This window comes from Balaenoptera acutorostrata, chromosome 13 (assembly GCF_949987535.1).
Source record: "Balaenoptera acutorostrata chromosome 13, mBalAcu1.1, whole genome shotgun sequence".
Classification (NCBI taxonomy): Eukaryota; Metazoa; Chordata; class Mammalia; order Artiodactyla; family Balaenopteridae; genus Balaenoptera; species Balaenoptera acutorostrata.
The window spans coordinates 42,413,634-42,441,154 of record NC_080076.1 but is presented as its reverse complement, the minus strand read 5'-3'; the positions used below and the strand labels follow the sequence as shown (position 1 = coordinate 42,441,154).

Here is a 27,521-nt window from a genome sequence, read left to right as displayed (position 1 = left end):
CACACCTCCAGAAAGGGGCTGGGGCTGCTGTTTTAGTCAGCTCAGGCTGCTCTAAATGCCACAGACCTCTCAGTGGCTTAACTAACAGACGTATCTCTCTCGGTTCTGGAGGCCGGGAAGGGAAGAGAGGCTGATTCAGAGGCCAAGGCCCAGAATGAGGACTGACCCCGTGTGACAGGGTGAGTTCCTCAGTTCTCTCTTCTCCAGGCCCAATTCTGGACCTCTTCCAAGCATTCTGATCAGCGACAAATTTGAGCATGCTCAGAGAGGGAGTCCCCGGGATCAGGAATAATTCAGCCTCATTGTCCGGACTCACTGTTGAGTCTTTAAACATGTTATAAGAGTCCATAGCTTTGAAGCAAAAGTTTGAGGACTTATTTGGGTTAAGTTAAAAGCACAATTTTATATTTTCTTGTCAAACAACTTTACTTGGGGCAACAACTGAAGTATAATTTAATTCAACAGGAAATATCACACTTGGAGGGAAAACAAAAAAACCTCCTTAAATTAAAGCCAAACATTCTTTCCAAGGCCCAACACTGACATTTCCAGATTGACAGAATGAGTTCGTTTCCATAAAACAAAACGCTGAGTCCAAAGTCTGCCTTTGAAACAGTTTTCCACTTCATGCTCCGTCTCTCCGGGCTCAGGGGACGATGCTCGTGGCCTTCCTCAGGGCCAGGTAGCCCGTGACCACGTCGGATGGCAGCCGCCGAATGTAGGAAAACTCTTCGATGGTGCTGAAGCGCAGCTTGCTCTGGGGGTCAGTGTAGCTGGCCTGGGTGAGAAACAGGCACAGAGAAGGGCAGAAAGTTGTTGTCGGAGTTGAGATGTAAGATCAAGATAAAAATTATTTTTCTGTTTTACTGAAAGTGAAAAATGTCTTCATCATGTCTGACTCTGTCACCAAGAATGCTAAATCGCTCACTTTGGCAAAGACACATTAATCCTCCCAGACTTGAGAAAGGCTTCAGGGTATGGCCAGGAGGAAGGGTGAATAACCACATCGGACACCGGGACTCTTCTGGTTGGTGCCTCAGGGCTACCAGCAACAGGTCCAAACTGAATTTGTGCTGATCATCCCTCCCTGATCCCTGCCTTCAGACTCCAGCTGCTTCAAACAAATGCTCCGGATCTGTCAACCAAGGTGGGGGGGGGGCACCCTGTCCCCACGCCACCTACTCCCAGTGCGCTCCTCTCCTGCTCCCGCTCACCGCCCCCAGGTCACTTCCATGGCTCCCTGGGCTACCCTGCGGTGCCGGACTGGCCACCCACCCTCCTCCACTGGAAAGGGCTGCCATCCGACACCTGCAGCCAGGGGCCTCTTTACAACCTGCAGCTCCGATCGTGTCTTTCCTCATGAAACCTCTCAATGGCCCCAGTCCGCAGCACAGCTCCTCAGACCCTGCCTGGGCCCCTCCTCCCGAGCCCCTTCCTCAGCCACGGGTCCCCACCGTCCGGTTCCAACCACCCCGGCTCTAAGCGCCCCCCTCCCGTCCTGCCCATTTGCCCTTTCCTTGCCCAGTAACCACTTGCTCATCCCTCAGGACTCAGCCCCCGAAGTCGCATCATCGCGGAAGCTTTATCTGCCCCCACAAGCAGTCAGGACCCTATCCTCACGTTCACCTCAGCACCCCTATCTCCGGTGGAATGCTTATCTCTGTTGCTCTTATGTTTATTATCTGTGTGACTCTTTGCCTGAAGTCTAGGCTGTGACCTAGACTTCATGACCCTGCCCGAGGCAAGAACCCTGTGGCTTGCTTATCACTGGATCCTGGCTGTACTGTCTCCTAGTGCGATGCAGAGCGCACAGTGGGCCTTCAGCTACCATGAATGAGGGATGAGTGAATGAACAAACAAATGAACAATGGGGAGAGTCACAGAAAAGAGAACTTGTTTCCCACTGATATATCAAAATTCTCTTTTGGTCTGTTCTCCCCATGTGCAGAGTGGAGAAAATATTCACTTACTATCTACCTCAAGGCACATGCCTCCTACAGATTTTGAAACAGAAAACATGAGGGTGAGTCATTTGGAGCTCCTTTAAAAAATTATAAAAGATGCCATTAACGTCTAGACAGATAACAGCCAATTACTCATGGGTGGATTGTCTGCGCCAGTGCTGGTCGTCTCTGCATGGACCCAGACGCGCCGTGATCTACGGAGGGAGGGAGGCTTGGTGAAGAAGCAACAAGCTGAAGGGAACTTAGTCATGGGTTTCTCATGCTCTAAAAAGTCTTCAGTTCCATCACTGGGGATCTCCCTAAGGTATTTGAGGTCTGTGTGTCAGGAAAATGAGATTATTCCTAAAAAGCTAAAATTAATTAAAGCTCTATATAAAACAAAACTTTGATCCTTTGGCTTAATCTAGATATTGCCTTTCTGTACCACATTTCCTTTCATGCCACTCATATAAAGGAAGGCTTAACTAGAAAAACAGCAGCAGGTCCCTTCTGAGGGCTCCTGGCCATGAGGCAGTTAGATGTACTAACTGGCAGGGGAGCTGCCCTGCAGTTCCGAGCAGGGGTGCAGGCATGTGCGTCTGGCTTTGATCATCTCGCCTCCATGGATGAACCAGCCCTGGCCTGGTTCCATCTCTGTGGCTGCCTCACTCCCACCACCAAACTGTGCCGAGCCAGCCCGCCCAAGCTCAGGCCTCACTGCCAAGAAGGCCGCTGAACAAATAATGCAGAATACAGAGAACTGTTGCACCAACAAAGAGGTCAAACAAAGACTCGCACAGACCAGACCTGACCTAGTATTCTGAACAGAGGGAAGGAGGCTGGGTGACACCTCAGAGATGAACAAGTAAAGAACTGGACTCCTGCGGTCTGCCCTCCTCTGGGCTCTGTCCCTCCAGCCTGAATGAAGCAAAGGCCCCCTGCCCAGAGGGCAGGCAGCAAACGGCTTTAATGCCTCCCTTGTTACAGGGGGACAGGCAGTATATACTGCTCCCCCATCTCACCCAGAGCCGCAGTACTTTCCACAGCCTTGTAACAAGGGCTGAACACAGGTGGGACCCTGCATCCCTTCCGGCCAGGCCCCAGCACAGGGGAAATGGCCACTGGCTGGAACAGATGGGTCAGTGTAAACATGAGCCCGGCTTTATTTTTTAATTACGTAAGTTTAATTTATACAAGTAACAGGTGAACATATTCTCCTCTTAAAAAAAAGAAAACATTGCAAATAAGACTAAAGTCTCCTTTTACTACCATCTACCATCCAGAAGTCCTTTGTCTTCCCCTGAGGAAAGTGCTGCTAGGTGGGCACCCTTCCAGACCTTGTTTATATATATACCCTCACACACACATACAAACACGCCAGAGAAGTGCCCAGTATTTTTTTGTGACTGTGTATTGAGTTTTACTGAAGTGGTACCATGCTACTTATCCTGCTTTGCACCACATCTTGGAAGTTTACCCATGTTGTTACCTATACATCAAGCTCACAGAATAGTATGAACTCCCCAGCCCTAGCCCACTGGTTGAACGTTATGTTGTTTCCAATATTTTGCTAACACATTTTCTCATAAGCATTTCTGCATGAAGCTCCTTGTACACAATATTTCTCTAGGGAGCTGGCTGGAAGGCAAATTGCTAGGTCGTAAGCCTCTACCTTTTTGTCTTGATAGGTAGTGCCAATCGTTTTCCCGAGAATGTGTACCAATGTGACTCCCACCTCAAGACAGCCATGTAGGAGGATGTCCATTTCTCTATGTTGGTGACAAGGTATGTAACCAAATGTCTTCATTTCTTTCCTACCTGATGAGTCTTTTTCCTAATTATCATTGAGATTGAACATCTGCTCATTGGTCATCTGTATTTCCTCCTTGTAATTGTCTATTCATATTCTTTTAGCTGATTCTTCTATGGGATTGTCTTTCAATGATTTGGTAGCATTCTTTGTTTATTCAGAATGTCTTAATTCTTACATATAGCGGGGCAAGAGGTTAGTTATGTATAACATGACAAGTCCTTTGCCAATGGCATAAAGGGGCCTGGAACAATGCTTCTCAAAATGATTTTCATGCCTCCTAACGTGTGAAAACCACTCCACTATTAAATGAGCTGCCTGATAGTGGTGAGGATAAAGCTACATTCTAAGGGGCCACCCTCCAAGTCTGGCCATAAACCACGGCTGCTACAAGCTCAGCACAAAATGGTACAGGGAGAAATTTCCACTTTGGGCCATAACAGAACAACTTGTGCCAGATGAGCCCTCCTTCCATAAACAACTATTAAAATGGGTCAAATATATGAGGCAACTACTTTCAGGCAGTAGACAAGAGATAGCATAAGACTACAATATTTTTCTCAAATGGAAGTCCCCTCAGGGGACTTTCCGAAAAAGATACATGCCCATGAATGGACGCAAAAAGAAGAACCCAACACACAACAAACACACACACACACACACACGTCACTTTATAGTGCTTCTACTCTCCCTATTTTTTAGGATCATTATATTTAAGGTCTATGTTAACAAGTCTGTAGTACTCTTTAGAGTGTGTGCTCTCTGGAGGAAAAGCTAAAACATATGACTAACTCAGAGAGGAAAACTAACATTATTTTCAAAAATATAATAAAAAATCTTTCCCAATCTAAAATGTATATCATTAATTTAGTGTGTTACAGAAGTTGGAGTTACACATTTTCATGTAAAGGTAAAGCATTTAAATGATGTATATGAGCTTCAAAAAGTGAGGTGTCTCATTATTTCTACAGTTATGAGAAGAAGCCCATCTTCCAAATTTAATAATAATGAAAAAGGATGAAGAAGGCGAGCGGAAAGTTCCACACTTCATCCACATTCTGCAAACAAGGAAACGAGGTTCTCTGGGGTCGCTGAGGTTCAGGGACTTACCCAAGTCCCACTTGTCCAACTGCACTGCTGGTTTTCAAACTGTGTTCCCTAGAAGCACCGTAGGGGTCCCTGGGGTGGGGAGTGGGGGGAAGGGCAGAGGACCAGATCCACACGGGGTCACAGTGGGCAGGTAGGCTCCAGGGGATTCTGTAAAAGATTTCATTTGGAAAAGGGATTCTGATGCTTAAAAATAAATTTTTAAAACCACTATCTTTACCATAGCGCCTCTTTAAAGAAGTTTAAATTTTTTTTTTTAAAGTGTTGGGTTGGCCAAAAAATTTGTTCAGGTTTGTCCATAAGATCTTACGGAAAAACCCAAACGAACTTTTTGGCCAACCCAATACAATCATCTCTAAATTGCAGGAATTTTTTTTAAACTTCAGCAATAAAAAAGAGAAATTGTTGTTTCTTTCATGTTCTCTCATATAGTTACCAAGCAGAGGAAGGGAAACTAACACTCAGGTCTCCTGCTTTCGGGAGCAACCCTCGCTCCAGGCTGCCCACAAGGATGCCCCAGGTTGCAGCCGCTCTTAAATAACTGAGTGAATGCTTCCGCACAAACCCATCACCTGTTCAGAGTACACGGGCTCTGGCAGGACCAGTGTCAATATCCAACACTTTCTAAATAGACAGTACCGTGAAATCTCCTTTTCAGTTCAATGTTGTAAGACATAGAGATGTAATCATACTCACAAGAAGACCTGAAACATCAGAATACTTCTTAGCTGGTTTAAAGGATGGAGGAGCATCAATACTGAAGTCTGGGGGAAAAAAAAAAAAAAAGAAAATAACTAAACTGGCTTTAAAACATTCAGATCCTTTCCCTTTTTTTTTTTTTTTTCCCCTAAAATACTGCTTGATAATATTCCTGAACTTTTTACTTTGTGATTCAGTACCCAGAGAATTCTCTGGGGAAATAATGCAGGATGTCATAGACCAAGTGTAGGCTCCAGATCCAGCTCTGCCCTGTCCCCAGGGACCCTCCACTCCAGCAGAACCACTGGAAAGCTCATCTGCCCACAAGCTACTTTCACTGTCTCTGGTTACATGGACTGATGTGATGAGATGCCAAACAACCCACTAACTGGATCTGAGCATCCGGACACCGGAATGTCCACACCCAGGCAACTGACTAGTTCGCTTGTCACCCGTCTGAGTCACCCCCATGAAAGACGTGCAGTGGGGCAAGAGATGGAAGGAAGTTCGAACCTGTACTTTCCATGGAAGTTGAGCAGAACATACAACACAGATTTGGAAATACTGCAGCATACTACTGCTGCAGACTGAAATGTTAACAGTGACACTAAAAACCACACATCCGTGACAACGCAAACACACAGATTCAACACAGAATACAGCTATGAGGAAATATACACATAATCTCCCTTATATGGATGCCACTGTAAAATTCCCAAGCTAAAAACTGTTTCTACATGAATGCAAACACAATAATGTGGGTTTGTTATAAGAAAGTTCCTAGTCTGACATTATAAACACATCGGAGGTTCTAGACAGCTCACAGTTAGGATCGTTCAGTTGCCATGGCAATGCCCTTTCAGAAGCCAGAATCTGTTTCAGGTTCTTCCAGGTTCTATTCTTCTTGCCAGCCGCTGCGCCACCATGGCCAGAGTGCTCGAGGCGAAAGCATGGATTAGAAGAAACAGAAATCAGTGGAGATGATCATTTCAGTATCTGACACTTATGCATATTCATAACTGTAATAAACCCCTCATTCAATCAGCAGTCAGTGTACCCTAAGGCTTTTTTAAAAAGTATTACACCATACACTTTCATCTTACTTATAAAAAAACACGGCTTTTGGATTGTCAAAACACATGAGTTAGTTGGTAATGCAGTAGAAACAAAAGGTTAATTTTTTTTTTATATGCACATAGAAAATCACATCCTTTATTGGGTCTGACTTTAGGGAATTCGCTCATGAATTTCCCACTACTTTAAAATAAATTTACTACAAAGTTAGATTTAAACGCGTGACCACATCTCCAGACCCCTTTCTGAGGGCCAGTCTCCACCTTGTAAATTAGCGGTGCTCCAGGAAAACCCAAGGAAGCCTCAATCATGGCACAGCAAGCCTTCTGGAAATTTTTTTTTCTTTTTTGTCTTATGACGATGACAAAATAAAATGGAAGGAATACAAAAATCTGTTACAGGCACTGTTAACGCTGTATTTTCAAAGCTAATTAATGAAAAATAAACTTCAGTGGTATAATCTGAATCATGTAATTTATCCTACCCCTCAAGCACTCCTCTTTTAGTTCATTATTTCAAGCTCATCTAAATCTTATGAAGAAGGAAGGTGAGCAATCATTGGGGAAGTGACCCACTCTCTAAATGGCATCCTTTAATGAATTCCACAAAGGACACCAAAATCCTTGGGAATTGGCACACTGGGAGGTCAACAGGAAGGGCCTTCTTCTCCTGCCCCTACCCCTCTGACAACAGCCCACGGTGGAGGAGGTGGTGACTTGGGCTGACGGAGACGGGGCACCAGTGCTGCCTGGGCTGCAGGCCCAGCGAGATCAGGGGCCGAGGTATAGTTGTTTGGTTTTTTATTTCTAAAACACCTTAGATGCTTACCACAAAGTTGGGATCCTTAAATGGCAAAGGTTTGGCAGCTTTTTCAAGAGGTCCTGTGCTAAAGTCAGAGGGCACCATTTTATTCTCACTCACGCCTTCCATGCTGATACCCTTAAAACATAACAAGAATAGTACGAGGTCAGTGTCCTTTGGCTGAGCTTCCTAACTCAGCTCTCAACAAGACGTAAGATGACAGCACCGGACACGCGAGGGGAGACGGTGCGCCCAGAGCCCCAGCGGGCGGCCTGCATGGCGGGGGGGGGAGCCTGGAAGCAGCACCCGCTGTGCAGAAGCCACAGCAGAGGCAGCGAGGACCCCAGCCGCCAGGCTTCCTGGCTCCCCTGAGTGCCAAGCACAGGGGTCTCACTACTGCAAGGTGGGTGCTATTATCCCCAGTTCACACAGAAGAAAACTGAGGCTCAGGTATACGGGTTGAAGGCCACACAGGGATTACCTCTGGATTCAAACCCAGGTGGAGCCAATTCCAAAGGCCCCACCATCTCCGTGACACCACACGGCCCCTACTCCTGCCCATCTTGTCAAATTGTGTCTTGAAACATTAAGACAAAAAAGGTCCAGACCCTTTAAGGGTCTCGTCGGCTGGAGAACCCAGGATGGAGCTGGTACGCGTAAGGGCACAACAGGATGTGGGCATTCTGAGCACAGAGAATAAAGGGAGAACAGGCTGGGGGCCCGGTCAGCTGGCTGCGGCAGAGAGTGCCCTGACAAGCAGGCTAATGCACTTTAAAACAAAAGACCTTTGAAGCCAAGAATCAGGAAGAAGAAACAAGCCAAAGGAAGAAATCACTTCTGATTTGTAATGCTATTTCCAATCTTCCCAGACCGCAATAAACTGTTTTTTAATTGATATATAATTTACATACAGTGAAACGTGCAGATCTTAAGTGTAGGTTTCATGAGTTTTGCCAAATGCTTCCACTTGTGTAATCCAGGTCCCTAATGAGGCAGAATATTTCCGTCATCTCAGAAAGTTCCCTCATGCCCCTTCCTAGTCAATACCTTCCAACCTCAGGCAGCCACTGTTCTGATTTCCACCACGTTACTTTGGCCTGTTCTAGAAATTTATATGAGTGGAATCCGACAGCATGTTCTGTTTGCTGTGTTTGGCTTCTTTAGCTCAGCATGAAGTTTCTGAGGTTTGTCCATGTCACTGCATAGACTGGCAGTCTGTTTCACAGAATTTGTATACCACTCAGCAGAGCGGTATTCCGCTGTATGGATGTACCACAATGTTGTCTGTCCATTTTCTTGTTGATGAAATGTGGGTCATTTTCAGTCTTCAGCTATTATAAATAAAGCTGCTGTGAACATTCTATACAAGTCTTTATGTGGACATGTGTCTTTACTTCTCCTGGGTAAATACCTACTAGTGGAATGGGTTATACGGTGAATAAACTTTATGAGAAACTGACAGATCATTTCCCTAAATGGCTGCACTCTTTTACACTCCCAGCAGCAATGTGTGAGAGTTCTGGGGGGTGGGGGGGTCAGGGACCCCCCGCCCTGCTGCAATAGTTCCCCGAACAGTTTCTTCTCACACGCCTTCCAAGACGCCTCTCCAGGGTCTCTCCTGTGGGCCTGTGCTCCCTCTCCTCTGCTCACAACCCCTCTTCTATCTGGACTGCCCCTCACCTTATCCTCCCCCTATTCACGGTCTTTCCTAACTTTTCTCCCCTCCAAGGCCTAGCTCAGATATCCGCTCTCTAAGAACTAAGACGCCTCCAATTTCTCATCCTTTTTCCACCATCTGTAGCCATGGTTCTCTCTCTCTTTCTTTTCCTATCCTCCCCTCCCTCCCCAGTCCTTCGCCTTTATCTGGCCCTTCCTCAGCTCTGGGGTTCAGGGGAGGGCCTCAGAAGCACACATCTTGCCCTCTCCGTTCTCTACAGCACCCTCAGCGACACACTTCTAAATGTAAACTTGACGTAACTCCCCTATTTACAACTCGTCAGTGCTTCCCACCGCCCTGGGAATTAGGCACAAGTCTGGCCTCCTGGCCTCCTCTCCAGCCTCCCCTCTTGCTCCCCCTCCCTCCTGTATTTTGTATTTTCTGGTCCAGAATCCATGGAGTCATTTTCTGTAAGCATAAAGAGTTTCCATTTTTTCCATTTTTATTTATGCTCCACTAAAATTTCCATTGGGATTAGTCCATGTCAGTTTTACTTTTACAACAAAGATTAGATTTAGCATTTTGTACATAACCAACTTTTTATTGCCCTTGTGATTTTTCCTTCATGGTCATAGTATTTCTGCACATACATGTGTCCTGGGAGACCCAATTTGATAAGGAAGATTTGATTTTTCCCATCACATTTAATCAGTAACCAACGTTACCTTGAGTAGTTCTGGCCAGTTGTCAATGTTATTTAGTGTTGACTATTTGTAAGAGTAATATCGTAAATTGGATACATGATTGATAGTTGGTATTTAAGTCTTGGTTAGTCACTGAAATAACAGCAGCTTTGTGAAACAGGCAGGGAACAACAGACCAGAAGAAGGAGAGACAAAGGAGAGAGGTAAGCAGATGAGGGAAGGGACAGATTCCAAGGGTGAGAAGGCACAGGGGGTCAGAACAACCTGCTTCACCATCTGGGCCAGTCTTCCGTGCCCTGCATCTAACCCGGTGCCTGGCACAGAGTAAGCCCCAAATAATCACTGACTGATTCACTGATTGGAGTTAAGGAATAAGACAACGCAGCATCACTCCATGCCAGCGTCAGTATTTGAGATGTGTATGCTCCGGAGTTCACTGTAAGGAATCGTCTCTGGATGGGATGCAGTGGCCAAACCCAAAGAAACACAGGAAGGATAATTCAGAAACGACTGGGCTTGGTTACCTATAGGGCACAAGGGAACAGGGTGGGAGGAAGGGGAGATGGGAAAGGACAAGACAGGAGTAAACTTCTCCAAGTATAGTTATTTGTAAAGTTTTGACCTTCTGAACCATGTTAAAGTTTCACATACAAACAAACAAATAAATAAAACCAACCAACAAAGATCGGGCAGCAGATAGAGAAAATGGAATACAAACAAAAACAAACCAACTTAACTGAGGTTTGAATGAATAACACAACCACACTGAAGGGGAGGAAGGGAGAAATAATGTTAGTGATGTGAACATAGTATTCTGACCGTATAACCTAAGGTTAGAGGCAAAAAGAACCAGGAACAATTGGTAGGTTTGTTTCTCACAAGGGTACAGGTTAATAATTCTGAAACTACACACCTTCTAAGATGAGGCAAATAAGGAATGAGGGGCGGCTAGAATGAATCTTGTGCTATTGGATGGAAATCACAGGTTAGCAATAGGAATTCATGGTTTCTAACATATATACAGACAGATAAACACAGAAATGGATACAGAGGCATTAAGTGATCCAGGCTCAGTGTCTCCTGAAACTCATATCCAATGGCACTGGAAAGTCCAGGTATCACCTACTGTTATGAAAACATAAAAAAAAATAACAGAAGACTGGGAACTTCAGAAAGAAAAGGGGAACAATGGAATGAGTGGAAAAAAATGGGGTAAATATAATAGACTATCATTAGCCTCATGAGTTTCTTAAATTCTATATGATGTCAAAACATGGGGGCCACTTACACACACACACACCTACATTTCCTAGCTCTTCCATGGAGACGGCTGGGAACAATGAACAATAGGGACACCAGGTATAGATCCTGGTTTCTAAATATTGTTCTCCAAGAACTAGTAATCTGAAGAAATGGCTGATTCCGGGGTTGGGGCAGGAAAGTACAAGATGAGCCTTGTGGTGCCAGAAAGTAAGAAAACGCTTGTATCAGTTTGTTAGAGCTGCCTAGCAAAATACCACAGACTGGGTGGTTTAAATAACAGAAACTTATTTTCTTACAGTTCTGGAGACTAGAAGTTCAAGATCAAGATGTCAGCAGGGTTGGGTTTTCCTGAGACCTGTCTCTCTCTCTCTCTCTCTTTTTTAAATTGTTTTTTAAAATTTTATTTTATTGAAGTATAGTTGATTTACAATGTTGTGTTAATTTCTGCAGTACAGAAAAGTGACTCAGTTATACATATATATATATACATTCTTTTTCACATGCTTTCCACTACAGTTTATCACAGGATAGTGAGTATAGTTCTCTGTGCTATACAGTAGGACCTTGTTGTTTATCCATTCTATATATAATAGTTTGCACCTGCTAACCCCAAACTCCCAACCCATTCCCCCCCACAACCCCGGCAACCACAAGTCTGTTCTCTATGAGATCTATCTCTTTGGCTTGTGGATGGCCATCTTCTCACTGTGTCCTCACATGGCATTTCCTCTATATACACGCCCTCCCCACCCCACCCCTTTCTTGTCTTTCCCTCTTCTTATAAGGACACCATTCATATTGAATTAGGGCTCCACCCTTATGACCTCATTTAACCTTAATTACCTCTTTAACGGCATTATTTCTAAATACAGTAACATTCTGAGGCATACTGGGGGTTAGGACTTTAACATATGAACCTTAAAGGGACACAGTTCAAGTCCATTACAGCACTCGAAAAGTGATGGGGGTAAATTGAAGGACGTAGCAGTCAGTTTGAAGAGGTTCCCACTGGCCACATTTGGACAATTTGCTCAACATCATGAGTCAGTAGCGAAATAGAAATCAAAACCACAATGAGATATCACTTCACACCCACTAGGATGGCTACACTCAAGGACATAACAATGTGTTGGTGAGGATGTGGAGAAACTAGAACCCTCATACATTGCTTGTGAGAATGTAAAAGGGTGCAATCACTTTGAAAAACAGTCTGCTGGCACTATTTACAATAGCCAGGGCATGGAAGCAACCTAAGTGTCCATCGACAGATGAATGGATAAAGAAGATGTGGCACATATATACAATGGAATATTACTCAGCCATAAAAAGAAATGAAATTGAGTTATTTGTAGTGAGGTGGATGGACCTAGAGTCTGTCATACAGAGTGAAGTAAATCAGAAAGAGAAAAACAAATACCATATGCTAACACATATATATAGAATCTAAAAAAAATTGGTTCTGATGAACCTAGGGTCAGGACAGGAATAAAGACGCAGATGTAGAGAATGTACTTGAGGACACGGGGTGGGGGGGCAGGTGGGTAGAGGGTAAGCTGGGACGAAGTGAGAGAGTAGCACTGACATATATACACTACCAAATGTAAAATAGATAGCTAGTGGGAAGCAGCTGCATAGCACAGGGAGATCAGCTCGGTGCTTTGTGACCACCTAGAGGGGTGGGATAGGGAGGGTGGGAGGGAGACGCAAGAGGGAGGGGATATGGGGATATATGTATACATATAGCTGATTCACTTTGTTATAAAGCAGAAACTAACACAACATTGTAGAGCAATTATACTCCAATAAAGATGTAATAAAAAAAAAAAAGTCTGCTGGGTCCTCAAAATGTTAAACATAGAATTATCATATGACCCAATAATTCAACTCCTAGGTATATACCCAAGAGAACTGAAAACATATGTCTATGCAAAAATCCATATATAAATAGTCATAGAAGCATTATTCATAATAGCTCAAAAGCATAAACAACCTAAATGTCCATCAACTAATGAATGCATAAACAAACTGTGGCTTATCCATACAATGGAGTATTATTCAATTGTAAGAAGGAATCTTCATTCCTTCCTACTGATACATGCTACAACATGGATAAACCTTGAATATATTATGCTAACTGAAAGAAGCCAGACACAAAAAGCCACATATTGTATGATTCCACTTATCTGAGGTACCTAAAGTAGTCAAATTCATAGAGATAGAAAGTAGATCAGTGGTTGTCAGGAGCTGGCAGGACAGGGGAATGGGGAGTGACTGGTAATGGGTAGGGGGTTGCTTTGGGCGGTCATGGAAATATTCGACAATAAGATAGTAGTGATGGTTGCACAACTCAGTACATTTACTATAAACCACTGAACTGTACATTCTAAAAGCGTGAATTTCATGGTATACAAATCATATGTCAATAAAGCTGTTACAAATAAACAAATACATTTATGAAAGACTGAATGAAGAAGGCTAGTAATGGATTGTAACCCAGAGAACAAAATGAGAATGGATGAATACAAACACTGACTGTAAGAATGCAAAGGAAATGGGAGAGAAGAGAAAGCTCTTGCTCACAGCAGGATTCTAACTAATAACTGTAGAAGGAAAGAAGGAATTAGAAAATCACCATTTGGCAACCACCACTATAATAACTGTTGCAGGCAGGAACCATCAACAGACACTAAAAGTGGTTGGCAAGTGTGAAGAGAAACAGGATATACACAGTCTCAAGACACTGATACTTTAATACAAACAGAAAAATAATAACTTCATAGTGGAGAAAACTGGCAGACACTAACTTACTAAGTGCTTACAGACACATCATCCGCAGCAGGATGGATCGACACCAAGTTCCACGACATGAAGCGCCGAGAAGGGAACAGCATCCTTCTCTACTCCTGCCAAAAATGTATCACCCAAACCTAACCACGAGGAAATATCAGACAAGCCCGAACTGAGGAAGCGTCTATGAAACAATGAGCAGTGCTCTTCAGAAGTGTCATGGTCACGAAAGATAAAGACTGAAGAACTGTTCCACATGACAGGAGGCTAAAAAGACATGACAACTTAGTGCAAAGTGTGAGCCTAGGCTGGATCCTGGACCAGACAAAGGACGAGAATAAGGTCTGTATATGAGGTATCAGTGTCGCTTCAACGTTCATTCCCTAAATTTGACCACTGTACTGCTGTTATGTATGTATGAGAATGCCTTTGGTTTTAGGAAATCCACACTAAAATATTTAGAGGATTAAAAAAATACAGTGGGGGGCTTCCCTGGTGGCGCAGTGGTTGAGAATCTGCCTGCCAATGCAGGGGACTCGGGTTCGAGCCCTGGTCTGGGAAGATCCCACGTGCCACGCAGCGGCTAGGCCCGTGAGCCACAACTACTAAGCCTGCGCGTCTGGAGCCCGTGCTCCGCAACGGGAGAGGCCGTGACGGTGAGAGGCCGGCGCACCGCGATGAAGAGTGGCCCCCGCTCGCCACAACTGGAGAAAGCCCTCGCACAGAAACGAAGACCCAACACAGACAAAAATAAATAAAATAAATAAATTTAAAAAAAAAATACAGTGGCCATGTGAGACCCTCCCCCGCACACAGCCAGCTGCCAACCTAGCAGCGAATGAGCCACGGGCCCTGCGGAGGAAGCAATGGCTGGCATGCTGATATAGAAGAGTGACAGGGGCCTGCTCTGTCAAGAGGCGGTGGCACAGCGCCGAAGGGGGAAGCCCAGCCCCACTGGCTGGAAGGCCTGTGAGGTGAGCAGGCCACCTGCCAGCGTCAGAAGAAGGATAGGGGCTGTTTTCCCCAGGAATCCGACAATTCACAAGGGCACAGCAAGACACCAGCTAGGAGCAGGCCGGTGGGTGGGGACCGTCAGGAGGCTGGGCCTGCAGGGCAGCCTAAGTTAAGGGAGAGAGAGAAAAACAACCCTACTAACTGTGCAGTGAGCATCACGTCTGAGCAGAAAAGCCAAGCCAGCCAGGGCCAACTCAGGAAAAACAGGTGGAATGTGAAAGAGGTTTCCCGGGGCCAGATCCACTGTAAGTTTCAACTTCATTTGAGTTTTTCATAAAGAAAATGACTGCTTACATAATGTTGTTTCCATCTGGGAGACAATAAACAAACGGAACTGTTCAGAAGCAAAGAGGAGATACTAGAGGGAAATGAAGAACCAGGCCCCAAGGCCTCCTATGGTGATTCCAGAACCACCCATGGAACACGCCCAGGTTGCAGGCCACCGTCCTCAGCAGGGACCTCGGCTTTTTCTTGTGGGTCTGCGTTCCTCCCTCTCTGTGTCTGCTTCTTCCCTGACTCCTAGTGGGGGGCTCAAAGGCGCCGGGTGCACAGTGAAATCCCGGGAGGGAACAAGGGCATCCTTTGAGGTCGGCTGTTTGCTCCCAGGCCCTGGGAGACCCAGGAGGACGCAGCAGAAACACCTCGCGGGACTTGGGCAGGGGTGCGGCCCCAGAGGCGGCGGAGGAAAGCAGGTGCCTTGCAGCCCACATGGGTTGGCAGGTCTGGGCGCACCCCCCCCCCCCCCGCCCCGGGAGAGGACATGCCGGCGGACAGAGGACAGAGGATGGGAGGCAATGGGAAGAGAGGGTCGGGAGTCTGCATCAGCCGCTCCAGCAGGAAGAAGCGGGTGAAGGTGATGCGCTCAAGCGCTGACTTCCAGAACCGAACCCTCCTGTTTGTCTGGTCACCCCATCCTCATCTCCTCCCTCGTCAGCAGGCCGAACCCCCGCTGAGGAGTCACGCTGAGGATGCGACAGGAAAGGACGCCATCCTGACACCAACTAGGCCACGTCAATCTGGGGCCGGTTGCTGCCTCTGCAACAGTGAAGGCTTGCTTCCCTCTCTGACCAGATGTAAAACAACACCCGACTCTGGGCCCTGAGCGGGGTTTTCTGCTTTCCTTTTCTCTTTAAACCCACCCTCCATGGTACTGCGCCCTCGTTCTTCCCTTCCCCTGGGCTTCAGCCAAGCTGGACGCCCGGCTCTGTTAGTGATGGGATGAGAGGGAGAGACGTACCGTCAAGGGGAAGATCAAGTCTGTGAGGCTGGGCTGCAATGAAGTACAATCTGAAATGATGTATAGTTTCCATGTTACTAAACCATTATTAACACTAAGAGACTTTAGGAGCTGAACTGTCCCGCCCCAAGACACAAAAGCCCTGAGATCAGAGGAAAGGAATGACACCCGGTCCTAAGGGCTGTCCCCTCTTTGCAGCACGAAAAGAGCTGATTAAGTCCCAAGGAAGAGGAACCCAGCCCACCATCAAAGGACTGCTCCAGAGTCAGCAAGGCCTCAGCTCGCCCGACCAGAGCCCAAATGCACCACTTCGTGTCTCCTTGGCAGCCTGCAGGGCCCTGACTCAGACTGAAAGGGGGCCTTCTGTCTGTGGTTACACAGAAGGGAGACAAATGTCCTCTGTCTTATCATTCATGAATCCAATGCCCAGTTACATCTATCTAATAGTAGTCTAGATTCAAATACCTGACCCTAGTCTAAAACTGCAGGGTTACTGTAGGGTTACTTGCAACACCAAAAAAGTGAGATGCAACCTAACATTCAATCAAGTCAATTAAATAAGAGCACTTAATTCCTTGAGAAGACTATCAACATAGAGAAAGGGTCAAGAAACAGTGCTAAGTGGGACTTCCCTGGCGGTCCAGTGGTTAAAGACTCTGCGCTTCCAGTGCAGGGGGTGCAGGTTCGATCCCTGGTCGTGGAACTAAGATCCCACATCCCATATGTTGTGTGGTGCACACACACAACAAACTAAAACAAAGAGAAACAAACAAACAAAGAGAAAACAGCGCTAAGTGAAAAGCAGGGCATGCAATGTTACACACCACATATAGTTTATGAAAAACTATATCAACACGTAGGAAACACAAATTATAGTAATTGTGCAGGAAGAAGACTGGCTGACGTTTTGTGTCCACTTTAAAATAGAAAAAAGAAAACTAACATTATCATGATTTTTTTAAAAGGTGGGGTAGAATGATTATTTTTTAGATGAATAAATCAAATCAGTCCAGTGTTCTCTGGATGCCTCCAATTACAGTAGATTCTACCATCACCTGCACTCTGCACTAACCTTCTAAAGAAGCAACTGCTGCCTCTCAACTTATTTAGATGCTTTGCTAACTGCTTCACCATCACAAATCAGCCTATTAGGTAACACTCAGTCTATAGGTCAATTAGGTTTCTCTGTAGATTTTATTAACTTGAATAGGCACTTGGAAAGTCTATAATGCCCTGTATTGAGCTAATAAAATCCCCTCCCAAAGCTTTTCTCTGCACCTTGGATTTGGTTACATTAGAGATCCAATTACATCTTCTAAGGTACAGAGTGGTAAGAGTGATATTAAGAGAGGCAGTCAAGAAAAAAAAATGTGGACTCTGGACAGTCTGTCTCGGTCCCAATACTGACCCTACGACTTGTTAGCTGTGTGACCATGGAAAAGTTACTTAACCTCTCTATGCTCCTGTCTTTTTACCTGTAGAATAACAATTCACAGAGAATTAAATGAGATAGTACTTAGAAAGTGCGTAGAACAACATTTGGTACACACTAAATGCCCAATAAATATTATTATTATTTATCATGACTTCTTTCACTTTAGCACAGCACAGTGTATCTGTTCTCCAACCCAAGTTAACACTAATCATTTTCAAAACATCATGACCAGAATGGATGGGAGATGGCACTTTCCAGATTATGAAGTAATTAATCAATAACTATATTAGTTACACTGAAAATATAAATCCAAACACAGAATTGTAATTCTGTGACAATCTGTACAACTTAGCAAGCATAAACATCAATAATTTCTGCTGAACTAACGATTCATCTTGATGGAATAATAAAACAATATTGTTTTAGTCCTATTAAACTATTTAATACCATTTTCTAGGGCTGACATAAAGGAGACGTCTATAAATGCTTTGCTCAGAATACTTTTAGATCAAAAATATTCCCTTCAACCCCTGAGGACTTCCAAGCAGAAAGCCCTTTAAATTTCATCTAGTCACTCAATTTTACTTTAGAAATAGCATGCACATTCTGGAAAGTAAAACCCACCTTAAGAATCCATTGAGTTATTTTCACCAATTTCAAAAAGCACTCTAATGTCTATGTAAATGTCCTTTGTAAATTTTTAAATCCCATGAAAGTTTTACAGACACTGCTTTTTTGTAAGATACAAAATAGCGGAAACTACTGAAATTTAGATACTGAAAGATCTCTAAAGTCCCTTTTAACTCAAGAACTACAATCATTTATATTAAAAAAACCACTCATTTCTCACTGATGAAACCTTGAGCAATCTGATACATGTACACAGTGCCGACTCCGGAAGGCCTTCTCCATCCAAACCCACCATCCCTCAAAGGCCACCTCTAGTCCCTCTTCTCCCTCCCCACCTCTCCTTCTCTGATGACCATCACCTACGCTGAATCCTCATCTTCCTGTGTCCCACCACTAAGGCACCAATACCAAAGAAGACCTATAATCGGCTTTGGGACGTGGTTAGAAATGACGAGATTTTCCTAATTGTTTCAGATATGTGATAGGTAGAATTCAGAGATGGCCCTTAAGATTCCCGGCCTCTGGTGTACACACACCTTCTCCCCATTTTTAAGCAAACGCACCACTAATGTACGTACCACTGTGAAGGGATCTGAGATATAGTTAAGGGGTTTGCAATATATATCTTATATTTGACATATAATTAAGGTCTCAAGTCAGCTGATCTTGAACAAGAGACTATCCTGGTGGGCCTGCCCTAATCACACAAGCTCTCTAAAGCTGGTTCAGAGCCAGAGACAAGAGAAGTCAGAGACATTTGAGGTGTGAGAGAGATTAGACACAAAAGAGATTCTCCATAGCTGGCTTCACAGATAAAGAAGATGTGGTACATATATACAATGGAATATTACTCAGCCATAAAAAGGAACGAAATTGGGTCATCTGTAGAGACATGGATGGACCCAGAGTCTGTCATACGGAGTGAAGTAAGTCAGAAAGAGAAAAACAAATATCATATATTAAGGCATATATGTGGAATCTAGAAAAAGGGTACAGAGGAGCCTATTTGTGGGGCAGGAATAGAGATGCGGATGTAGAGAATGGAAGTGTGGACAGGGGGTGGGGGGAAAGGGGGTGGGATGAACTGGGAGATTGGGATTGACATATATACACTACCACGTGTAAAATAGCTAGCGAGTGGGAACCTACTGTATAGCTCAGGGAGCTCAGCCGGGTGCTCTGTGGTGACCTAGATGGGTGGGAAGGGGGGAGGGTGGGAGGGAGGTCCAAGAGGGAGGGGATATATGTATACATATAGCTGATTCACTTCGTTGTACAGCAGACACTAACACAACATTGTAAAGCAATTATACTCCAATAGTAATGAATAAATAAATAAATAAAGATGGAGGAGGCCACGTGGCTAGGAGTGTGGACAGTGACAAATCAACAGCAAGGAGACAGGGGCCGCAGCCCTACCACTGCGAAGAACTGAATTCTGCCAATAACCGGAATGAGCCTCAAAAAAAGATTTTCCCCCAGAGCATCCAGGCAACAAACTAGCCCGGCCAACTCTTTGGTTTCAGCTTGGTGACACCCTGTGCAGGGAACTAAACCAGTCTTGTTGTGCCAGGACTTCTGACCTACAGAACCAGGAACTAATAAATGGGTGTTATTTAAGCTACTAAATTTGTGGTCATTCGTTACGACAGCAGTAGAAAACTAATACAATATGTGTAGGTCATTCTCTCCTCCTGGAAGGATTTTGGGATGGCAGGGACAAGCTATAATCCCTTGAAATGTCTTAAGCATACTGCTGGAGACATAACAGAAATAAATTCTTGCTGACTGAGCTCAACTGAAACGGGACAGAAAGGCTGAGGAGGGGACACAGATAAGGGTCAATTCAGGAAGATTCCAGACAGCCCTCAGGGCAGCATTGCACAAATGTCTGCATTTTCTGTGGACAAGGGAACTAGGATGGAATGCTATGTTAGAGCAGCAAAAAAAAAAAAAAAACAACTAAGACTCCTTTCTGGAGATAGAAGCCAAGTTTTTTTCCTTCTTCATGAGATGCTGAGGGTGGGAGTCAGGTAACTGGCTATATACCTCATTAGTTAAATGCCAGCTGGGAAGAGGAGAACAAAGAAAAGAATTCACTATTCCAGGGAATGCCCTTCTCTTTCTAGCCTGAGGATTCGCTGAGGCTGATGAGATGGAGAAGACCCACAGGGAGTACCTAGGCAGCCCTTCCCCTCACTGAGAGCTCTAAGACCACCAGAGTTGTGATTTCCACCAAGCTGGGTTACTGGGAATTCCCAGCGTCCTGAAGTCATTCGTCCACTCTCTGAAGCCTGCTGTGGGAGAGCTGATGATCAATGCTACCTTTAGGGTCAAAACAGTCATTCCTCCCAATATGTACTGACTACATTCCTTGGTCTCAGCACAGCTGGATATCAACATGCACCGTGCACATACTGGGAGAAAGTACTTGCAATGCATATATCTGGCAAAGGACTCCAACTATAAAGAACTCCTATACATTAACAATTTAAAAAACCCCCAAAAAACAACAACACAATGAGAAAAAAATCAGGCACTTCACAGAAGATATCGGAATGGTCAAAAGCAAATTAAATAGTGATGACATCATTAGTAATCTGAGACACAAAAATTAAAAGAAAGAAGTACCATGACACAACCATCAGAATGGCTAAAATTAAAGACCTGATGCCAAGTATTGTTGAGGTTGTAGAGCAACTGGAACTCTCATACTCTGCTACTCAGAATGCACAATAGTGCAACTACTTTGGGAAATACTGTTTAACAACTTCTAAATTCAATGTGTGTCTACCTTATGATCCAGCAATTCCACTACTACCCATTTACCCAAGAGAAATGAAAGCATGTATCTACCCAGATTTTTAGGAATGTTCAGAACAGCTTATGCATAAGAGCAAAAACTGTAAATAACTCAAATGTTCATCAGTTGTGGTATATTTACACAGTATACTCTATGTACTGATACAGGTAATAACATGAATGAATGAATAACTCTCACAAACATTTTTTCACAGAGAAATCCAAACAGACACAAGAGAATATGCTCTGTATGATTCCATTTATATTCTGCTCAAAAATGCAAAGTCAATCTATGGGGAGAGATGTCAGAGTACTGGTTACCTCTGGCAGGGAGGGAAGAGAGTACTAACTGGAAAGGGTCACCAGGGAATATTCTGGGGCTCTTGGAAATGCTCTCTATCTTAATCTGGATGCTGGCCACATCAGTGGATACATATGTAAAGTCATTGATCAGTACTCTTTTAAGATTTGGGCATTTTACTGTATGCAAATCATACATCAATAAAGTATTTTAAAAGGAAAAAATGCACTACCAATTATCGACGAAGGAAGCCATAGATAGTTAATATCTCTAGAATGTCGTTCTGGGTTTAGGATGCCACGCCATGTGTTGGAGAGCACAAAATAACACAGTACATCTTTCCTTTCTCATTGCTTTAAATAAAATGCAGCAGCCAAGAAAAACACTCATCAACCAAGCTACTCTTCTGCTGAAAATTCTTTGCTGGAATTGCGGAGCCCCGATCGCCCAGATGCTGTGAAGTCTGTGCCAGGCGCTGTGCTCCGAGCTTAGGGCCATGATCTTATTGAATCCTCATAACAACCGCATGAGGTAAGACCAAATGCACTTTGGGACAGGGAAACTGAGGGTCAAAAAAGCACTTTTCTGAGGATGAGGGAAATCATCTGTATCGATACATCTTTGTGTTCCTCCACACGGTTTATTAGGGCGCTCTGCACCTCACAGGCACTCGGTAAATGTCTGCAGAATGGACGAAGGTGAGAGAGGAGAACTTCTGGTTGACTGAAACTCACATAAAGAAAAGTCCCAAGCCTCGCTCTAATCGCGACCCCGACGGGAAGGGGCGTCTCTACTAGTAAGGCAATAACAACCTCCCCACCTCCCCAGTTCTCCTCATGGACAATGCAACGCGGATCGTTCTTTAACCAAACTCCACGTATGCAAACTAAGGGGAAAAAATGTTTCATTTGCACCAGACACCTGCGTTCCCCCAAGAGGTACGACTGCATGGCCCCGCCCACGCGAGGCGCCCCGCCTCCCAGTGCCCGGCCCCGCAGCCCGGCGCACGCGCTCTCCGCCCCGGCAACGCGCAGACTAGGGGTGTGACAGCGTACCTGCGCAAAGCCGGAGGCGGACACCTTTTTCTTCTTACTGGCGGTATAGCCCCCGGCGCTGCTGCCGTTATGGAAAGGACTGGCCGGCCTCTTCTTGCTGTTCCGGGCTATCCCCGGAGTGGAAGTGGTGGCCACAATTGGAATTTGAGCCGCCATTCCTACCCCGAGTCTTCCTCCTACCCCCCTCCCCACTTCGGTCCCAGTGCAGGCCCTGCAACTTCCGGCCCGCCGTTACTTCCGTCTTAATGCTTTTGAAAACCCGGCCTGGACTCCGACAGCTTTCGTTGACTTCTCTCGGCCAAATCTAAAAGGCGGAGCTCGGAGCTGTCTCTTCCTTCCGGGCGGGTGGGCGTCTGGCGGGCGGCGTGCTGCTGCTCACGCGCTCGGACCCGGGCACGTGCTTGGACGTCCCCAGGGATTGAGGATTAGAACATCCCGTGATCTTTTTAAAATAACTGGATTTTTAAAAAAGTTAATCACCACGTTGTCTCTTCTCACGTTAAGTCAGAAGATTGATCGCTTTTGATGTCTCTAAGTGTAAAGGTAAGGTCATTCTCTGTGGACTAGACAGACCGCCAGACTGCCAGCATTCCCCTTGGTCGCGAACTTGTCGCGCAGAAGTTTGTGTACCCTGGTGCCCAGATGGATTTGAAGGGTAGAGTGGTCCTTAACCTTGAAGGGGTCACGGACCTCTTTGAGCATCTCAGCTCCCCCTTCTGCACCCCCCCCCAAATTATACAGGCACAGACAAAATCTTACATACAGAGTTCAGCAGTTCACAAATCTGCTAAAGCCTATTTATGAACTTCAGTGGAACACCCCTCCCTCTTGTTATTTGCCACATGATACTCTATACTTCTTCCAATCTTCATGACGTAAATTACATGGTTTATAATTGGTTGGTTCATTTCTTATTTGGTTTCTGCTAGAAAGTAAGCTCTAAAAGGGGAAGGCCTGTTATGTTTTGCTTACTTTTCTTTCCCAGGTTCATGAGTGCCTTGCAAGTCGTTGGTACATTATAAGTATTTTTTAAATGAAGTAATTAAAAAATGAAAACCCCTTGCAGTAATTGGTTGAAGCTTCTGTGTTCTGATAAAGGAAAGTAGTATTTATGAATCTGGATACTTGAAGGAAATAGGCTGCAGAATGACTTACAGGTGAGAGAAAGAGAATAGGAAACCAGTAATAATGTTACTGACATCTTTTCTCCTTTGGAGAAAGGAATACCTACCAGTGTTGAAATGTTCCCTCCTGTACTCCATTCTCCACCCCTATCTTCCCCTAAATCTAGTCTTCCTTATTCCTTATCTCAAAGACTGACATCTCCCACCAACTACTCACCTAGCCAGAAATTAGGTGTTGATCCTGGCTTTCTGGGTCCACTCTCTTCTCATTCCAGTCAGCTACCCACTCACTTCTCTTCCTATCCTGGTGAATCCATCACCCCTCATCTGGATCCTTGCAAGACACCTCTTGCAGCCTCTTGTTTGTTTTGTTTTGTTTAATTTCTTTTTTTTTACTTTAATTTTTATTTTATATTGGAGTATAGTTGATTTACAATATTGTGTCACAGCCTCTTGATGGAAGTTTGAGCCTCCATCTTTTCCTAATTCTCCCTGACCCCAGGCCATCCTTCACATTGGCTGCCAGAATGGGCTAACTAAATCACAAATCTAATCGTGCCACTTACTTTCTTACGTTCTTCAGGGCTCTTTTACCTTGGCATATAAGGTCCTTAATAACTGGGCTCTGACCCCTTTTCTTGCTCCATTCCCAACACTTAAGTCCCTGCAGCCAGGGACTAACTCTTGCCTAGAGTGTACATCATTCTCTTAACTCATCATAGTTTTTTTCCCATTATTTCCTATCCTAGGAATGCTGCAGTTCAGATGCTACTTCCAATGAAAAGCTCCCTGCCACCTGATGCACCTTCCTTTCCCTCCCCTTCCCCTGCACCCACCCTGTGCATGCCTGTATGAGGGCATTGAACACAGGGTGTTCTGCTGGGCACCTTTCCATAATCCCTTAGTAAATTTTACTGAGTTCAAACACCAATCCCCTACTAGAGAGGAATCTGACAAGTGGGTGTCTCACCATCTGGCTTCCCAGCGGAAAATTCAGTCCTGATTTTGCCTAATCCCTTTCTTCCCGAACTCCTTCCCTTGGCATCTGGAACATCACCATTCTTTTATTTTCCTTTTTTCCTAACCACTGATCCTCTCTTTGACAGTTTTTTTCTTCTACCAAATGGTTTCTAATCATACTATAGTTTTTTCAAAATATAGGTTAAGTGGGACTTCCCTGGTGGCACAGAGGTTAAGACTCCGTGCTCCCAATGCAGGGGGCCCGGGTTCAATGCCTGGTCAGGGAACTAGATCCCACATGCATGCTGCAACTAAGAGTTTGCATGCCGCAACAAAGACCCAGCACAACCAAATAAATAAATATTTAAAAAAAGAAATAATAATGAATAAAATTAAAAATATATATATATAGGTTATGTAGACACATCCTCCCCAGCAGATATACATTTTTTAAGTTTCCCAGGTGATTCTAATGATCAGCCAGGCTTGGAACCAGCTCTTCCTTCTCAGTCCTTACAGATCGAGAGTTCTTTGTTGCTTGGTCAAAGGCCCTCTGCCCTCCTCAGTTTATACTTTCCCCAGACATTTCACCAACTCATGGGGCCTCAGGTACCATCTAAATGCAGATCAGGGACTTCCCTGGTGGCGCAGTGGTTAAGAATACACCTGCCAATGCAGGGGACACAGGTTCAACCCCTGGTCCGGGAAGATCCCACATGCCGTGGAGCAACTAAGCCCACACACCACAACTACTGAGCCTGTGCTCTAGAGCCCGTGAGCCACAACTACTGAGCCCGTGCACTCTAGGGCCCACGTGCCGCAACTACTGAGCCCACCTGCTGCAACTTCTGAAGCCCGCGTGCCAAGAGCCCATGCTCCGCAACAAAAGAAGCCACCGTAATGAGAAGCCTGCTCACCGCAACGAAGAGTAGCCCCCCCTCGCCACAACTAGAGAAAGCCTGTGCGCAGCAACGAAGACCCGAGGCAGCCAAAACTTAAAAAAAAAAATATATATATATATATGTAAATGCAGATCGCTTTCAGATTTGCATCTCTTATCTGGATCTTTCTCCAAAGGTGCATAGCCAGATATAAAATTCCCTGCCTAGATGTAAATTCAGATGCTTATCACAGTCAGCATCTCACACTCAGCTTGGCAAAAACAATTCATCCTCCTCCTTGCTCCTCCAAACACACCCCTTCAGCACTTCCTATCTCAGCAAATGCCACCATTATTCACCAGTTGTTCAAACTAGAAACCTGGGTGTCATCCTTGACTCCTCCCCTTCGGTCACCTCCGCACTATAACCCCACTCCAGCCACCATCATCTCCCTTGAGGACTCCTACGTTGCCTTTTTATCTTTCTGGTTCACCTCTGGTCCCTCCAACCCACTTCCCACATACAATTCCATATGACCTCTTCAACAATACAGATGTGCAATGTTTCGATCGTGTCCTCTACTTGAAACCCTTCAGTGGCTTTCCATGTTCCCTAGAATGAAGTCCAACGTCCACAACATGGATTCACAGGCCTTCAGAGAGCTACCCACCTCTCCAACCTTGCCTCTCACCCAGCTCTCTGCACTCCAGTCCAGTGTTCACTTTTGTCAGTTCCACCAACCAGCTGTGTTCCCTCCTCCCTCAGGGCCTTTACCCATGTTGCTACTGCTTCTGCCTGGAAGCTGCTTTTCTCCCCAAACCACCCTCCTGGGGTCTCATTTATTTCCACCCACTTTTCCTATCTTGGCTGACATGCTATTATTTTAGCCTTCCCCATCCCTCTGGTTTGGTTAAAACTCCTGTGCTCCCATCACTCTTAGTCATCTGCTATCAATTAAGCAGTTGTAGAATGCCCAGTCCCGAGGATAGAGACGAGGACAAACAAAACAGAATAGTCCCTGCTCTCAGGAAGCCCCCAGTCTAGCAGGGGAAGAGAGACAATAGATTTGTCTTTTCCGCTGGACAGAAACTCCCTGTGGGCAGTTGCCAGAGTCCTCAAGGATTGAGTGGCAGAGCAGCAACAGATGATTAGCAACGACGAGGGTGAGAGAAACGCTGGAGCACATCCACTCAAGGAGGAGAAGCTTTGGGCTGGGGAGAAACGTGTTCCACATCCACCTTGGCGGCACCATCACTGCACACCAGGGGCACAGGCAGGGACTCCACGTGCACTGCCTCAGGTGTGGCTCACGTGCTTCCGTATCTATTGCTGGAGATAAATTAACAGCATGGGTCCACATACACAAGGATTTTTTTCAATAAATACATACTACAGTACAATACAATCCTTGGCTGGTTGAATCTACGGATGTGGAACCGTGCATCTGGAGGGCTGACTGTAAAGTTATACGCAGATTTTCAGTTTTATGTGGGTGGGTCCCCAACCCCCATGTGGTTCAAGGGTCAACTCTAATGTGGTTGTTAAGCTACCCCATCTCACCTGAGATGTAAAGCATCTACTCAATTGTCTCATCAATTTCAGGAAAAGTAGTGGGTATTGGGATCATGCTATTGGATGGAAGACACACTGCCCCCTTCTCTTGATAACTTGTGCGAAGTATGATGGGCGTTGCTCACTGTATGAACAGTGGCTGCTCCAGTTGGTATGGGACTCCTTGATGATGTGAAGTAACATTGAAGCTGCAGTCAAGACCCTCAGAATCCCCAACCCACAGCCGCCACGAGAGGAGCCGAGCGTGCAGTGCCTGTTCCGTAGGGATGTGCAGGCCGAATTAGCCCCACTGCAACCAGAAGCTGATGGAGCCCCTCAGAGATGATCACAATCTTGTCTGGATTTGTTCTTTGGACATCACCTCTCAGGAACCTTCTCTGATCTCAGTTCCCACCTTTAAACCAAGTGCGATGTCCCCCAAGGAGGCGCTCCCAGCGGCCTGTTTCCTCCATCACAGGACACGTTATGTCATGCGGATTGTAGGCTCACTTGGACAGAGGCAGTTTCTTCATCCCTGTTTTCCCGAGCCTTGCAGACCCTAGTGATGGTTGCGGAGGGCCTTATTGTTTAAACGATCCTTGTCTAGGAGGGAACTCAGGCCAGAGAGGGGTGGGGAGGGGCCCTGGTTCACATAGTTGTTTGCTAATTTTTCACCTGACAGCTGC

At 45.2% G+C, this 27,521-nt stretch overlaps 1 protein-coding gene and 1 long non-coding RNA gene across 2 annotated transcripts in view; one reads left to right on the top strand and one right to left on the bottom strand.

Moving 5' to 3' along the window:
- Positions 1-424: 424 nt before the first annotated feature.
- INO80C (INO80 complex subunit C) lies at positions 425-22,612 on the bottom strand. Its single transcript, XM_007167081.3, has 5 exons — positions 22,320-22,612; positions 7,462-7,572; positions 6,384-6,495; positions 5,557-5,624; positions 425-778 (listed from the first exon to the last, which is right to left on the bottom strand). The coding sequence occupies exons 1-5, from the start codon at positions 22,473-22,475 to the stop codon at positions 647-649; spliced, it is 579 nt and encodes a 192-aa protein (XP_007167143.1). The 5' UTR covers positions 22,476-22,612; the 3' UTR covers positions 425-646.
- An 82-nt stretch (positions 22,613-22,694) lies between these two features.
- The window catches only part of LOC130704633 (uncharacterized), a 76,740-nt gene continuing 71,913 nt past the window's right edge, over positions 22,695-27,521 (top strand). The window contains exon 1 of the long non-coding RNA XR_009005079.1: positions 22,695-22,862. This is a non-coding gene — a long non-coding RNA (uncharacterized LOC130704633). The remainder of the gene's footprint in view (positions 22,863-27,521) is intronic.

What these genes read in the sequence shown, in the direction of transcription:
- INO80C (XM_007167081.3), bottom strand. Translation starts at nt 22,475, where the DNA reads ATGGCGGCTCAAATTCCAATTGTGGCCACCACTTCCACTCCGGGGATA. An exon ending in CCGCCTCCGGCTTTGCGCAG is followed by an intron (nt 7,573 to 22,319) that starts GTACGCTGTCAC and finishes TTATGTTTTAAG; the next exon opens with GGTATCAGCATGGAAGGCGT. An exon ending in GCAACTGAACGATCCTAACT is followed by an intron (nt 5,625 to 6,383) that starts GTGAGCTGTCTA and finishes TTTTTCCCCCAG; the next exon opens with ACTTCAGTATTGATGCTCCT.